Source organism: Sceloporus undulatus, chromosome 1 (assembly GCF_019175285.1).
Source record: "Sceloporus undulatus isolate JIND9_A2432 ecotype Alabama chromosome 1, SceUnd_v1.1, whole genome shotgun sequence".
NCBI lineage: Eukaryota > Metazoa > Chordata > Lepidosauria > Squamata > Phrynosomatidae > Sceloporus > Sceloporus undulatus.
Genome location: NC_056522.1, coordinates 244,700,133 through 244,716,169, shown reverse-complemented (window position 1 = coordinate 244,716,169; position 16,037 = coordinate 244,700,133). Strand labels below are relative to the sequence as shown.

General features: G+C 39.3%; 1 protein-coding gene across 1 annotated transcript in view; it reads right to left on the bottom strand.

Moving 5' to 3' along the window:
* Positions 1–16,037, bottom strand: part of CNTNAP5 (contactin associated protein family member 5) — a 479,983-nt gene that overhangs the window by 53,579 nt on the left and 410,367 nt on the right. The window contains exons 18-19 of the mRNA XM_042445209.1: positions 13,782–14,021; positions 9,533–9,757 (exon numbers count right to left, since the gene is read on the bottom strand). Coding sequence (XP_042301143.1) covers positions 9,533–9,757; positions 13,782–14,021 — 465 coding nt within the window. The remainder of the gene's footprint in view (positions 1–9,532; positions 9,758–13,781; positions 14,022–16,037) is intronic.

The window sequence follows — 16,037 nt, the reverse complement described above, 5'->3', positions numbered from 1 at the left end:
AAAACTCTGGTCATAAAACCATTCCATTCTGAAGCTTGTAATAGAATTTGTGAGGAAAATGTGTATTCAAAAAGTGTGCGCTTCAAACATGTGCAGAGAAACATAGGTATATTTTTTAAAAATATACTTTGGTCAATAAGAGAATTATTTTGGGGGGAGGCACAACAAAGAATTGTGCATGGAAATGCATATGGATTCTTGTGTGATAAGGAACAATTCTCTTGCCTGTCCTCCCCACCAGAAAACCTTAAAAAACAGATTTGCCTACTCCTATTATGAGAAACAAAAGAGAATTTGGAGTATTGTTGTTGTTATTGTTGCTCAAAAACACCGGGCAGGTTCAGAATCCTCACTGTGGTAAAGATTACAAATGGTTGCAATTTGCTTCTGCTTACTTAGATGGACATATATCTCACCAATGATCATAATGAGTGAAGCCAAGCTATTTTCTGTATTTCATGTTTCATTTAAAATTAGGTTGGGAGAATCAGCCACTGCAACAGGATATTTTGGTGCTGAAGAAAGCTCTTCCCGTTTCCACTCCAACCTACCACTGGTCTTTGTAATAATAAACCCAGGAATGTTGTTGAAGTGCCATGATACCAAGAAGATACTGTTTTTCAAAGCTTCCATGGTTTTATAACAGATACACATTCCTTGACATAGATTACCCAAAGATCTTTACATCCTCAGTGCTAACTTTCTGGTAACTATCTGAAGTAACAGAATACCTAGGAATTTGGTTCCTAGAGCTATAGGTCAGAACACAGGTGTGTATGTTTGTGTGTATGTTTGTATTAATAAACCTATTCTGGGGTAGTGATGACAACAAAGAAAGGATTGTGTTTTGTGATAATCAAACAGCTGAAAGAGGTTATCCAGTGATGTGAATCATACCACCCACTTCTACTTCTCTTGTCCACTTCCAAGGGTGTAGAACCTCATGTTCTGAAGCAGTGCTAGGTAAGGGTAACAAAACAATAAGCTGAGACTCAAACCAGACAGGATAGGGAAACTCTTATGGCTGTTATTTCTATCTGGTGAAGTAGCATTCAGCCTATTCTGAAGAGGGTTGCACTCCCACTAAAGAAAGAATAGTCAAAATGTAGCCTACCAGATTTTATGCCAAGGGGATGTGTGCTGAAAATTGGCAGAGGGTGGCTTGCAGAGTCCAGAGAATGATTAATATGATCCTTGGACTCAGTGCAAGCTCCTTTCTGAGAGGATTTGTTTGATACAGTCTTGGATTCACTCCTGCCAGTAGAGTAAGTATTCTCAACCTTTTGTTCTCAGATATTTTGGACTTCTGACTCACATAATCATTATCTATTAGTCACATGGCTGGGGCTTTGGAAAGCTGAAGTCCAACATATTTGGCAGCTCACAGGTTGAGAAGTACAGTTGGTCTGAATAGTTTAGAGCACCTTTTATCAACTCAGACTAGACAGAGATAGAGCCTGAACAGACAGGCCAAAATAAAGCTGCTTCAGATCACTTTGGAGGTGATCTGAAAAATCTATAAAGCTACAAATAGTGTGGTGACAACTAATCTCCTCCCATATCTATTTGTCCATACCCTAGGTTCATAATCAAAGCTCCTCACCATGTGCATCACAAAATAAATCTGGCAAGTGGTTATAAAACAAAGGGTCTCTTTTCAGTATTGTTGCCCCATCTGTTGAATTTCCTTTTCAAAGAGAGTTGATGAGGGCCTATGTTAACGTTATTTTGGTGGCAGCTGAAGTCTTTTCTTTTTATTTCTTCCAGCCCCAGGATGTGATTGGAAATGTTATGCTATAAATCCAGTATTTAGCTCCAAACAAAATAGACCAATTGAAACAATGGACACTGAACTGTAGTGACTTACCAAGTTCTTTCAAGATTTAATTCTATCTGAAATTAACAAATGGATTTAGGCCAATATTTTTATGGTAGGAGAGGCAGTTACAGTGGGAAGGAAGTCATGCTGATACTGTGGATGAGGCACATCCAAGCTCCCTATTTTCTACTACTTTGCTTAGGTCCTGTAGATTCAAGCCTGTGGACTCCTTGAATAAGAGAAGCCATAAGAGAGGTCTTCCTCTCTTTCTACCACATTCTACATTTTCTAGAATTATTGTCTTTTATAATGAGACATGCCTTCTCATGATGTGGCCAAACTACAACAGCTTCAATTTGATCATCTTGGCTTCCAGGGAAAGTTCAAGCTTGAACTGTTCAAGGACCCTTTTGTTAGTCATTTTGGCTATCTATGGTAACCTTAGCACACTTCTCTAGCATCACATCTTGTAAGTGTATTCTCTTACTGAAAAGGCAACAAATATACAAAGATGGGAATTCTTTAAGGCAGTGTTGCTCAAAATGGTGGATTGTGGGCCATTACTGATCCACAAGCCATCAGCTGCCACTGGTGAATTGCTACAAATGGTAGAAATGGTGAATTCCTACAAGCTCAAGTGATCTGGTGAATTACTACAAGCTCAAAAGTTTGGGAATGGAATACATGGATATTAATAACATGAATTAATTCTGGATATATGGGTTGGTCACAGAAGAAGCTGCTGTACTACCACTTTAGACAATATCATTTGAGCACGTGGTGATCAGAAAAACCATTAAAATCTGCCATTTGCCATCCCAGTTACAAGAACTCTGCTAGTGAAGCCTGAGTACTTGAATGGGCTTGAAAGCCTATACATTGGGGGTGGAGGTGGGGGAAGGCTCCAAGCAAGTCACAAATATCAATCTGCTAAGGTTTTTATCTAGAAATAACATCCAAATGTTCTACCTAAACATTTAGTCCTTTGTTTCAGTGGTAGCTAATTGTTTTTGTGTCAGTGGAGTGGCAAACCTGTTCCTGGTTTTAGTATGCTCTTTAGAGGAGTTGCCTAAAGTGTTGAATCTATTTGGGAGATAAGGTTCTTTAAAGTTTGGACTAATGCTTAAAGCACCATTTCCCCCTACTGGCATGAAAACTTCCAGCTGCTACTTTATTGCTTTCTTTGGCCAAATCTTTTACTGTTTGTGTGTGTGTTTCACTCTCTTAAAGGAGTCAAATTCTAAGTTTTTTGTTTTATTTTTATTTTAATGGACTGGTTAGCACCCTTAACATTTGTTCTTATTCACGTTGCTCACAGAATGATAAAAGGTACTTTATGTGCAAAGCCAGGGTTGCTAATCCATACTTAATCATTTTTTATTGTAAAAAAGAAAATTTAAAAGAGCATGGTTAATTAAGATATGTCCTCATTATGCAAAATGCTGTAGAAGTAACACAGTCCTTAAAGGATTTAGTAGTTAAAAAAAACAATTAAGAGAGAAGATTCTTTATAATCTTATATTTCCACACAGAACATTTGAAAATATGGCCCCAATTATGGAGGGTAAACTTAAATGTGACATCATGATGTGATGTATAATCACAATCAATTCACACAAAATGAGTAACCCCTAACATGCCTTAAAAGTATCTGTTAAGCGTACAGTCAAGACCACTGTAACAAGGTCATCTCCCCTCCCTTTCAGCTACGCTTTACTTCCCACAAAAGAGAGTACCCCAGAGATGAACTATGGAGTGATTTCAACAAATCTCTTCTCAGCACTGGCCAATAGCGGCCCTTTAGAGAAACAGTGGTAGCATGAAGACAAACGACCTGCCATATCTAATCTACTACTGAGGATGCAAATGTAGAAGGGAGAAAGGATCCTGTTCTGACTGTCTTCTGCTGCCTATAGCTAATAAAGTGGTAGAGAGACTTCCTTGCTGAAGATCATTGTTAACTAGGTTTTATCCCAGATGGCAGATGTGGAGAGTGCTGGGCTGCCAGGATGCAGCATGCAGATGAGTTACAAATTGCTCAAACAGCCTTCACTTCTCTCTGTAATCCAATCAGAGTCTCTCGGCTGCTGACTCTGGGTCTCTTCTGCATCTGTTGGCTCTTGTCTAACCTGCAGTGCCCTAAATGATTTGTTTAAAAAGGTCTCCATGAATTCAGCTAATGAAGAAGGTACCTCTCAAGTTCTTTATCATCTATACAGCAGATCAAGATATCTGCCAAGCAGGGTCCTTGACTGTGGCTTGGCCTCTTCACATCCAGCTTGCATACTCAGGGATTCAGAATGCTAACTACTATAATTACAGAGGCTGCTGAATCTGAAGCACATGATCTCTAGCTCTGGATTCTGCACATTTGTCACAGCTTCATATGTTAAATCTTCAGCTGTTTTTAAACATTAGCTGCAGCCCCTGACCACTGTTAAGTAGTGTGTGCTTGCTGAAAAGAATAAACAGAGTTAATTCATAGCCAGCTCCTGATCCTTACTTGCCAAGAGTCAGTGTGGACAAAATGTTCCTGATCAGGGATAAACAGATCTGTCAAGTCCATGGCAGTGGATATCCTTCTTTCCACAAGAAATGGAAAACTCAAAATAACATCTGTGCATTTTCAAGAAACTTACCCAGTTTCATTCCGAACTGCACAATTTCCTGAAATCTCCCTGTGACCATGACGGTTTCATTTTGCATAACTTTTTAACAAGAGGGATGGATGGATTAGATACCAGGAATTAATAAAGGCATACTGGAATTTGGGGGTTGGTTTTCTAGTCTGCCTTGTAGGAGCACCAAGGCATGCAGCAAAAATCACCATCAGTCCCCTTTCACTCTGTTGTCTAAGGAACCTCTGAACAATAGTCTGTGCTCCCCTTCTTTTTTGTTCTGTCTCCCTAATCCAATTCAATGATTCCTTCTTATTTCTGTTAATTTGCTTTATCCCTGCCAAAGCTATTTCTCTCCTACCTCCTCTTCCTCTACTGGTCCTTTTCCATGCCTACCCAGAATTGGAGGAGGCAGGTAGGTCAAGAAAGAAGAGGAGCCCAGAGCCCAGAGCCCAGAAAATTCAGGGAGCAAACTGATTATACACAGAGAGAGAGAGTGCACAAACAATAAGCAATAGAGGAGGGGTGGCAAGTACCTAACATACATGTAATGTTCACATCCTTGAGTTGTCCAAATTGAAAACTATTGATTTTCACTGGACAAGCAGGAGGGAAATTTACCTGTATCAATTAAAACATCCAAATCAGAGCAGATCAAAATGATTTTATCTGCAAAATACTGGGCAAATTGTTCTCAGCAAGCTGTTGAATTGTCTGAATTTTCCTCCTGTGTGTAAAAGACTCCTGACCACTCAAAATAGCTCCACTAGCCTGCTCCTTGTAGATGCAGTAGAGGAAGAAATTTGTCTTTGTTACAGTATTGCTACTCAGATAAGGTTTAGCTTGTGTTTGATCAGACCTGCTCTGAGTTTTCTGCCAACATCGCTCTAGTTGTTATGTCACTTATTTTATCACATTAACTTCCTGGAAAATGAGGGTGCTAGTTTGTCTCCAATATATGAGAGGAGATGTTTATTGTGTCCATTGTGACCATTTCCCTGGCCTTTACTCCATTCAGCTTGAAAACAAGCATATACACTTTTATTTCCAATAGAAACAGTTGATTTTCAATGGCCTAACCCCTTTTCCCATTAGAACATGTATTTGAACATTTCTTTTGCTTTACTAATAGATACATGCTATTGTGGAAGAGTTACATTTTGGTTGACCCACCCTGGAGTGCATCCAAATTAGGTCTTGAGATGTGGATTAGAAACACTAGTTATTCCCTGTCAGATTAAAGAGATGATGCATGGAAATCAAATTGCTTGCAGGGGGTGGAGGGGTGCTCAGCTGTCATTGAGACAGTGAATCTGTTCTTAGTTTTAGACTGAACTTTAAAAGGCACTATCCAAAATGTTGAACTTATTTTGGGGATAGTTTTAAAGTTCAGACCAAAAGCCATAAAGGATTCAATACTCCACTGGCATTGATCCTAACAGCTGCTACTGAGGGAGTATATGGAAATGCTAGATGTCCTATATTTTGTCAGACTATCAATCTTTTAAAAGAAAGGCAAAGTTCAGCCCCCTCTTCTTGTTTTGGCTCCACTAGCTGGCGAGTCACTCATTCCATCTCTTATGCACACACAATATGCAACCATAAAACAAGCGAAACAATAACAAAGTTAGCCCTCCATATACAGATCCTGCATCCATAGACTCAACCATCCATGGCTTGAATTTTTTTTTTAAATCCAAAAATCAAAACTTGACTTTGTCATTTTATAAAAGAGAAACCATTTTACTATGCATACCCACTGTATAACATCTACATCAAAGCTGCACAACATTGATCCTTCACAATTTCTATTAAAGTCAGCCCTCGGTATCCACAAATTCTTTATCCACAGTTTCAACCATCCACAGCTTGAATATATATATATATATATATATATATATATATATATATATATATATTTTAAAAAAATAGAAATTGCAAAAAGAAAACTTTGACTTTACCATTTTATTTAAGGGATAATATTTTATTATGCAATTATATTTAATGGGACTTCAGAATCCATGGATTTTGGTATCAATGAGGTGTACTGGAACCAAACACCAGCAGATACCAAGGGCCCACTGTGTATGGAGATATACTATTGCTGAATGGTTATCCAAAAAACTAGTAGTCCAGGCCAGCGCAGCACTAAATGTTAACCATCTCTACTTTCAGCTGGAAGTGCCTTTAAGAAACTCTGAAAATCTCTAAAATGTCAGCAAACTAAAGCTGCTCTGCCTCTAACTGTGCTTCTCCATTCCTCCTCAGGCAAAGAATGAGGACAAAATATATAGATGCCATGGCACACTGCAATCTTCTGCAAATATTTCAGATGAACTAGTAATATCTTTCGTTATCACCTTTACCACTGCTATGAATATTACTATTCACAGTCTCCTTTCTGATATAACAGCAAGCATAAACTGACAGCATTAGGGGAAAGTGGAGCATCAGAAGGATACTCTTAATTTAAATAACTTCAGTTTGAGACTAAGAAAAAAATGATGCACAGATAAAATACATAAAGGCATGAGGAAATGACAGACATTTTGGGCAAGAAATGTTGACAATGCAACTTCTACCATGACAGTTCCACTAAAAGTGACTTTGAAAAGGTATTTTTTTCTCCTAAAGACAATCTGAACTGAATATTTGCAGCATAGGCTGAATATGTTGAATTTTTCTGTTCAAATGACCCAATTACTGATAGAAAGCCTTGCCTGACTTTAGCAAGTCTCATAAATAAAATTCTCATGAACAAACAGTGAAATTACTGATAGGGAAGTTATCAGAGGTTTTTTCTCCAAACCAGGTCATGTTCTAATTAGTTTATATCACATGGTCAAGTCAAGTGGGTAATTCAAAACTTTCCAGTTTTCACTGTGTTAAAATTAGCAATATTTGCATATCTGTATTCACCAATCACTATTTTGCATGCTACTCCATAGGGGTGATGTGGATATAGCAGTGGATATAGTCAGTAAGGCCTTTGACAACCCCCCTTCCCCCATGATATTCTTGCAAATAAGCTAGTAAAATGTGGGCTAGATGATGAAACGGTTACATGGATTTGTAATTGGTTGACTGGCCAAACCCAAAGCATGCTCAGCAATGGCTCCTGTTCATCCTGGAAAGAAGTGGCCAGTGGGATGCCACAGGGTTTGGTCCTGGGCTCAGTGCTATTCAACATCTACAGTGCTATATAAACAATAACAATAACAATAACAACAACAACAACAATAATAATATGGTGTCTAAATTAAGGGAATTAATATTGCCACTCTATTCTGCTTTGATTAGGCTTCACCTGGAATAATGTTCAGTTCTAGGCACCACAGTTCAAAAAGGACCCAGCACTCCCCTCCCGCCTCCTGTCCAATTTCCAACAAGGGCCACCTGGAGGAACTCAGCCCCCCTTAGAATTTGTTTTAATTTTAATTTATTTCAGTCTGTAAGGAATGTTTATTGTTAGTTTTCTTTTTACTTCTTTTGCTTTGTTAATTGCTATGTATTTGTTTTATTAATTTTTTGCTGCTGTTAATTTGCTATATATTTTTGTTTTTGTTATTTACTGCTATTGTTAATTGTTATCCTATTTCATTGCTATTGTTTAATGTAATGCTATGTTACATTTGTTTATTAATTCATGTTTATTGTTATTGCTTTGTATTATCCCCTCTGTTGAAAGCCACTCGGATTCCCAGTGATTGGATGGCATATAAATTATTATTATTATTATTATTATTATTATTATTATTATTATGGATGTTGACAAGCTGGAGTGTGTCCAAAAAAGGGCCACTAAAATGATGGTCTGGAAACCATTATTATTATTATTATTATTATTATTATTATTATTATTATTTACGTTACTTATACCCCGCCCTTCAGCCCTAATGGCTCTCAGAGTGGCTTACAATTATTATTTTTAATAAGATGGTTCCCTGCACTCAGGCTTACAATCTAAAAGACACGATACAAAAGGAGAAGGGACTGGTGGTGGGGAAGGGGATGAAGTCCAGTGGTTCTTCTCTCCCTCTGATGCCTGGACCAAGGCAGATGGACTAGAGGGAGGGCTCTTCTTCTTCAGGCTAGCCCTGATGGAGCTGGGCCAGCCTATTCACTCCCTCCCAGGCTGAAGGATGAAAGTTATGGAGGGAGGAGCCTCTATCTTGGAGGGAGGAGCCATGCCCTATGAGAAACGACTTAGGGAGCTGGGTATGTTTAGCCTGGAGAACAGAATGTTAAGAGAAGATATGATACCCTATTTGAAGGGATGTCATATTGAGGATGGAGCAGCTTGTTTTCTGCTGTTCCAGAGAATAGGACCCGGAACAATGGATGTAAGCTATAGGAGAAGAGATTTCACCTCAACATTAGGAGGAACTTCCTGACAGTAAGAGCTGTTCGACAGTGGAACACACTCCCTTAGAGAATGATGGAGTTTCCTTCTTTAGCGGTCTTTAAACAGAGGCTGGATGGCCATCTGTTGGGGATGCTTTGATTGAAAGTTCCTGCATGGGAGTGGATGGCCCTTGTGGTCTCTTCCAACTCTAGGTTTCTATACACCTACTCATTGTAGAAAGGTGATGGTTTAAGAAAGTGAAAGAAAATTAATTTCAAGAGAACTGTCAAAGACAACTAGACAGGAATTTGAAGCACTGTTAAAATACATTAATAAATATTTGTAAAATTTTATGTTCACTCAGACCTCCTTTTAAGCACTGTATATCTGAAGGTCTCACTGAATTCCAATAGGTCATAATTTCACAGGATGAGCATGCTTACCAAAACTGTCTGCCATATAGAGCAACTGGATTTCTACTAGATAAATTATATGTTGCAAATGGTATTGTGTTTTCCAGCACTTTTCCACTTCAACAATATAATTATTTGGGGAATGTAATGCATACATGGTGGTGAATGCCAAGTCAAGGGATGGAAAACGGTTCAAATAATTAAATTTTATAACAGTGCATGGCAGTAAACTGTAACAGCTGAGCAATAAGTCCATCTTGTGTTCAGTATTGTTTTCTTAAAAGGTTCCAGTACAGTGACATTGTTATGAGACTGTGAGTTTTGCATCTGCACTTACCATTCTTAGAGAGGATAACAGCCAAATAGTCATGAGAAGAGGCATTGATATAGAACAGGAGGCTTGGAGCATGTGCTGTCAGGAAGGTGAAAGCAATATTTTCCTTAGAGGTAAACGTGTCTGCATAAATAGCAGAGGATGTAGAGCTTGCATTTTTGGTCACAGGATAAGGTTCCTGGAAAACATAGGTGATGGAAGTGCCAGCTTCAAAAAGTGCAGAAACCTCTAAAAATGAAAAGAAACAGTAAGCAATCATAAGAAAGCTTTGTTGGCTCAGACCACAGGACTATGTCATCTAGCAATCTGTTTTCTATAATGGTCGACCAGACACCTATGGGAAGCCCACAAACAGGACATGTAATTAAAATGGAAGCATTAAAAAGCAGTCAGACTCAAAACGTTAGACCAGAAATCTATAGAGAAGTTGAGACCTGGACCATCAAATTCAACAGGCCTTATTTCAGTGTGTATGTGTGTGTGTTCATGCATACACACCCTGAATGTGTTTGTCCACATGGAAGCCACTACAGCATGACAAGAAAACAACATTTACAAAGTTACAAGAGCCAGTCCCAAGAAAACACTAGGTTTACTCCGTAAACACACGTATATGGAAATTTCTCTTGAATGGGGTCTGATATTTTAATATTAACACAAGGAAAGTCCAATTACGACATGAAATCACCCTGTGCCAATCTGGTTTGACATAATATTCAATGTTTTGTTTAAGATAATATGCAGCTGTGTTATTTTGTTGCTGCCCCATGATAAAAGCTGATGGACAGGAAATCAGTTCAAGCTAAAAGTTATGGGGGAGGGATGTTGGGAGTGTAGAAATGAGAATCACTGATTCAAAATCACATGGGAAACAAAAGGGAGAGGTGGGTTCTTACAAAGACAAAATCTCAGGTCGTGGTGCTTTACAGTGAAAGCTTATGAATATATTACCTAGGGGCCTTACTCTTTGGATGACTGAGAATTACAGCAACATTTTCAAATATTTAAAGGCTACATAAAGTATTTATTGGCAACTGTGCAGGCAACAACAGACATGAACTGTTGAATGAATCTCTTGCTCTACAGGAGATTCTGCCCTGAATTAGATATTCCAAATTGTGCAGAGGCAGTCACTATGTACAATTAAGAAACCAATTCTTAAACTGAATTTTCTCAAGAAATTTTTTTGTTGGTTGTTTTCTGACTAAAAATTTCAAAGAGATTAGCACATATGTCTAAGAAGCATACATGTAAATTTCCAAAGTCCCCTTTTCAGCCTGTCAGATGCACTTCCTGCTACTTTAACCAGACCAAACTCTACTGATTTTAGTAGGGCACTACTAGCTTACAACAGGTAGATTCCTGTCTGATGTTTATATGTAGGAGGATATCTGTATGCAAGAGTACTAGTTAAAACTGAAATGCTCCAATAGAGCTTTGCTGTGATTTCAAAACAGAGATTATTAGGATTATTTGGACATTTCCCTAAAGAAACTTTATATCTAAAGCATGCTTTCTCTCTCTTTCTCTGTAAAGTCAACATCTATTGAGAGATGACTATGAGACCATTGTCTTCACTCCTCTAGATACCATTTTCCTCTCCCCCCTCTATCTAATTTGAGTTACAATTACCTGAATACTGAACATTAATTTCTTAGGCTGCTCCCAAGGTGAATGATAAGATGAAATCTCCAATTTACAGAGTTGTCCTATTTAAGCCTGGCAAATAATTAGAGCTTGATGGAATATTCTGCTGATGCATCGAGTTCAGCGAAATATGGAATGTTGAGCATCCCAAATAATTCATGTGACCCAGGTCTGAAATTCTAGGCTGACTGAAACAGACTGTGAATTTTTTCTTATCTACTTTGGGATTCTGGAATTAAATTATTTATTGTCCTACATGTTACTATGCATCTGAGGAAGCTGGATGAGGCAAGGGGCAAATCCCCTCATTAAATATCATGGGTTGACTGCATTTATTTATATGTTATCTCTATCATTTCTGGAGCTGTGCACAAAGAGCTTCTCAAAAGTTTCCACACTGTTGACAAAGAACTCAGAGGGACTATTAACTGAGTTTCTTCAGGCAGAGGAGAAATTTAACAGTCTTGCAGGGGTCTAGGAGCTCACCATCAGAACTAGAAATAGCATAGCTAATTGATTTTGCTCCCTGCCATCCAAGGTTCAGAAGCAGTTGTGTAGCTAAGTGGGAGGGGGCATAATTTTTTGTGGGTTTTTCAGGCTATGTGGCCATGTTCTAGAAGAGTTTCTTCCTGATATTTCGCCAGCATCTGTGGCTGGCATCTTCAGAGTGGGAGGGGGCAAATTGAGGGCTGTACCCTCCAAATAAGAATTTGTTGTTGTTGATGTGTGCCTTCATGTAGTTTCCAACTTATGGTGACTCTAAGGTTAACCTATCATGGCATTTTCTTGATATGTTTTTTTCCAGAATGTGTTTGCCATTGCCATCCTCTGGAGCTAAGAAAATGTGACTTGCTCAGGGTCACCCAGTGGGCTCACATGGGCGATCCAAGATTCAAACCCTGGTCTCCATAGTCCAACACTCAAATCACTACATCATGCTGGCTCTAAGAATACTGAACCCCAGCATGGAATTTTCCCTTAGTCCCAAAATTTCTAGCATTGCAGTAACTTAAAAATAACAACTTCAGTTCAGCATCTAGAAATGCAGTATAAGCATCCAAAGAAAAAGAAAAAGGGCAAGCAAAATAATCAAAGGAATGCCAACATAATAAATATGAGAGTTCTAGATGTGAATTTTTCAGCCCTTACAATGCTACAAATTTGGAGGCACAAGGAAAATATCATGGGCAGGCAGAATTCCTGCCCTCTTCTTTCTCCTGTCCTTCTTCTCTTGGAGAAACACAATGTAGGAATGACTGATACTATAGAGCAATGGTCCCCAAACTTTAGTCCTCCGGGTATTTTGGACTTCAACTCCCATAAGCCCTAGCCAGCTTGGCCAACAGTCAGGAATACTGGGGGTTGAAATCCAAAACATCTGGAAGACTAAAGATTGGGAACCACTGATATAGAGGAACAGTTTAAAAGGGCTGCAAAGCTTGATTGGGTGAGGAGAACCTGAGCCAGGCACTGCAATGTTAACAGGGCAGCCCTGGGAAGATATTTCAGACTGGGGTCGCTGCCATACTGAAAAATTAATGCAGTTTCACACTACTTTAACCATCATGCCTTCATCCTAAGGAATCCTGGGATTTGGAGTTTGTTGTGCCATTAGAGCTCTCAGACAGAGAAGTCTAAATGCCTCACAAGACTACAAATCCCAGAATTCTATAGTATTGAGCCATGACAATTAAAGTAATGTCAAACTGCAATAATTCTGTGGTGCAGCTGGATTCTATTTGGCTCCTCAAATGCATTAATGGCATGGAGAGACCATGCACTGAATAGGACCAACCTTCCTTTATGCAAAGTGAGGCAACAGTGATAGTCCCCCATCTTCTCCTTCTGACCTTATATCTAAGAGATATATATCCCACAGAACCAATCCTGCACCCACTGTTCTCCAAATTGACCTGCTGCTCTCAGGTGCAGTGAAGGATCCGATTTCATTGCCAATGTTGTGGTTCAACGGCTACTTCAGAACAAGATGGTGTGCCCTCTTTGTTACACATGGAATGGTGGGGGGGGGGGGGGGGGGGGGGAGGCACTATTTTGTTATTTTCCTCCAGCAGCAAGATATTTGGGGTTGACTCTAGCATAGATGCTCAGATGATATTTGAGCATATTGATATTTACTGAAAGATAAGCACCCTAAGAAGTACCACAAATCATTTAGGTCTGTTTGCACTGTTTTATTAATATATATATATATAGCCTCCAGAGCAATATTTCTCACTTCCCAGAATATCTTTCTTGATATGAAATGAATCTGAAGAAGTTTCATATGCTGGATGCAAAGACAAATGTCCCATTCTATTTTTTTTTTTTTAAATCCTGCCCCTGTAATGGTTCATCCTGATATGGATGCCATGCATTCTTGAGCTACCTGATATCAAGTAGGCTCTATTTAACCATTCTGAAACTAAACAATCAGACTGAATTTTTAATTATACAAAATTTGCCAAGAGGTTTTAATCATTGAAAGGTGACATTAAAAGTCAACATTTCCCCACAGAACATTAATAGCTTCCATTCAGTAGCTTCATATAAGGAATTCTGATCAACTTTAGTGGGGGGTGTCTAACAATTCATTTCTTCATCTTACCTTCTTTGCAGAATGGTCCCTCATATGGTGAATTGGTGCAATCACACAAGTAGCCATTAAACTTCTCCACACATTTTCCTCCATTGTGACAAAGGTTGCCATAGCTGCTGCAGTGACCAGGGCACCCAGGTTTCACTCCAGGGGTCACTTTGGCCCTCTCTTCAAGGTCCAGTTTCTGCCCATTGAGATGAAGGGACCGAATACAACCCATAAAACCTTTCTGCTTGGAGGCAGTTGCCCCTGTACAAGGGAGAGAGAGAGAGTAGAATAAAATCTGTATACCTGAAATGATCCAGTCATTAGCAAATAAAGTCCCTATTAAAGGTTTTCTCATGATGTGCACCGAGAGGATAGCTGTGAAATACTCTTTGAGGCCATCTTCATACACAGCAGCATTTTGGCTACAGGAAGCTCAGCCAGGACTGGCCTAGGGATCTAAATCTTCTTAACCTTCAAAGATGAATCATTTCTTTTGTTTTCTCCTCACTGAAGTAGAAAATCAATATTGCCATGTGATTTTCATCTGGCATTTGCACAACCAGAAGTGTTTCAAAAAATTATTCTGCACAGAAATATAGCTGGTTATTTTGTAAAAACAAAATAAGAAGTCACATTTTCATTGGCAAAGCCCATTATTTTTCCACATGGCACCATGTGTGTTTCTGGAAATACAAAAAATATAGAATTTTTGTGCAAAAACTTCCAAGATTTATTAATCCTTGGTGAACACTGCTCAAAACTCTGGCCTCTCAGTTAATTTTCCTGGCTGAGTTTCCTGAATATTGGAACCATTTTTTAATTATTATTTTTATTTGTTTGGCCAAAGAACAAATAAGGGGGAATACTTTTTTTCCATCCTAGCACTAGCTAGGCAGAGTGAATTAGCTACCTCAGGAAGTAGACTTAGGGGCTATACAGACTGCCCCACTTTCCTGGCTGGATCGGGGCCACAGCAACCTCACGCCACAGCCCCAATCAGCTTCTGGAGGGCACAAAAAGGAGCCGCAAAAAGAGGCTCCTTTTTGTGCCCTCCAAAGGGCCCCATAACCACAGCAGCACAGTTGTGTGGTGCCCCTTCAGCGCTGCATCATCTGGGCCTATGGACAGTCAATGAAGCTCACCAACCCCTAGTAGTTATTCAGTCCTGCCCTACAGACTTATGAACAAAATTCTAGCAAAGACACAATAGCAATAGCAAGTACATTTCTATTCTGCTTATCATTGCACTTAAGCATTCCCTAACAAGCTAGTTACTCATTATATTACTTTTAATGACACACACACACTTCATCTTAGTCAAAAGGCCAAGAAGCTACTTATTTTAATGGCCTATGGAAGGATGCAAGGCTGAGTGGACCTTGGACCCCCTGGGATTGAACTCACAACCTTGTGGCTGTGAATGGCTGCCGTCCTGGCATTTAACCACTGCACCATCTGGGCTCCTATCACACACACAAACATCCTACAGGGTCTCTCTCTCTGTGTATGTTATTTTCACCACTCTGGCAAGAAGGCTTCCAAAACCTTGTCATGTAGCGCAAGTCACACCTTCAACAGCTCAGTGCAGCAGAGGTAATTGATCCTTACTGTATTTATGCAAATATATCTAGCTGAGATTCTAAATGCAATGCATCTCCCTTTAAGGTGTAGAATAGCTGTTTATATTTTGCCCTCAGAATTTACAGCAAAAATTCTTGATGGTAAATTATAAAAAATTTGCAGACACAGCTGCCAACCTGGTTAAGAAGCATTACTGGGGAAGGTCTGCAAAGGAGCTCTGACTGTGAAGAGCTCCATGCAACTGGCACTCCTGCCTTATCATGGTTTCCAATTACATACATGTCTTTCTCAGAACTTCCATGTCAGTATGGTGTTGGTGGTGGTGGTGGTGGTGGTGGGGACAAATGATGAGAATGGGTATAGCTGGTGCCACTCAAAAGGAGACTTCAGTACTTGTTTCTGTGGCAACATGGCTTTCTGAAGTGCCCTTCTATTTCCTCCAGATTAGAAAGGTGAGTCTCTAGTAGTGTGTCCTGTTGCTTCTTCTCACAAAGGTAAGTGGTTATAAAAAAAAACCAGAAGAGTACCTTTAAAAAGCAGAGCCAGTTCTGACAGAGAGCTGGTCTAGGTAGACAAAGATACTTAACAGAAACCCTTACGTGGCTTCAGTTATCTGCTAAGACAACATCTCTGGGATTCAATACAGATAGCTATATCGAGCGGGCCTCACTGGGCTGCTTGAATCTGAAGCTGTTT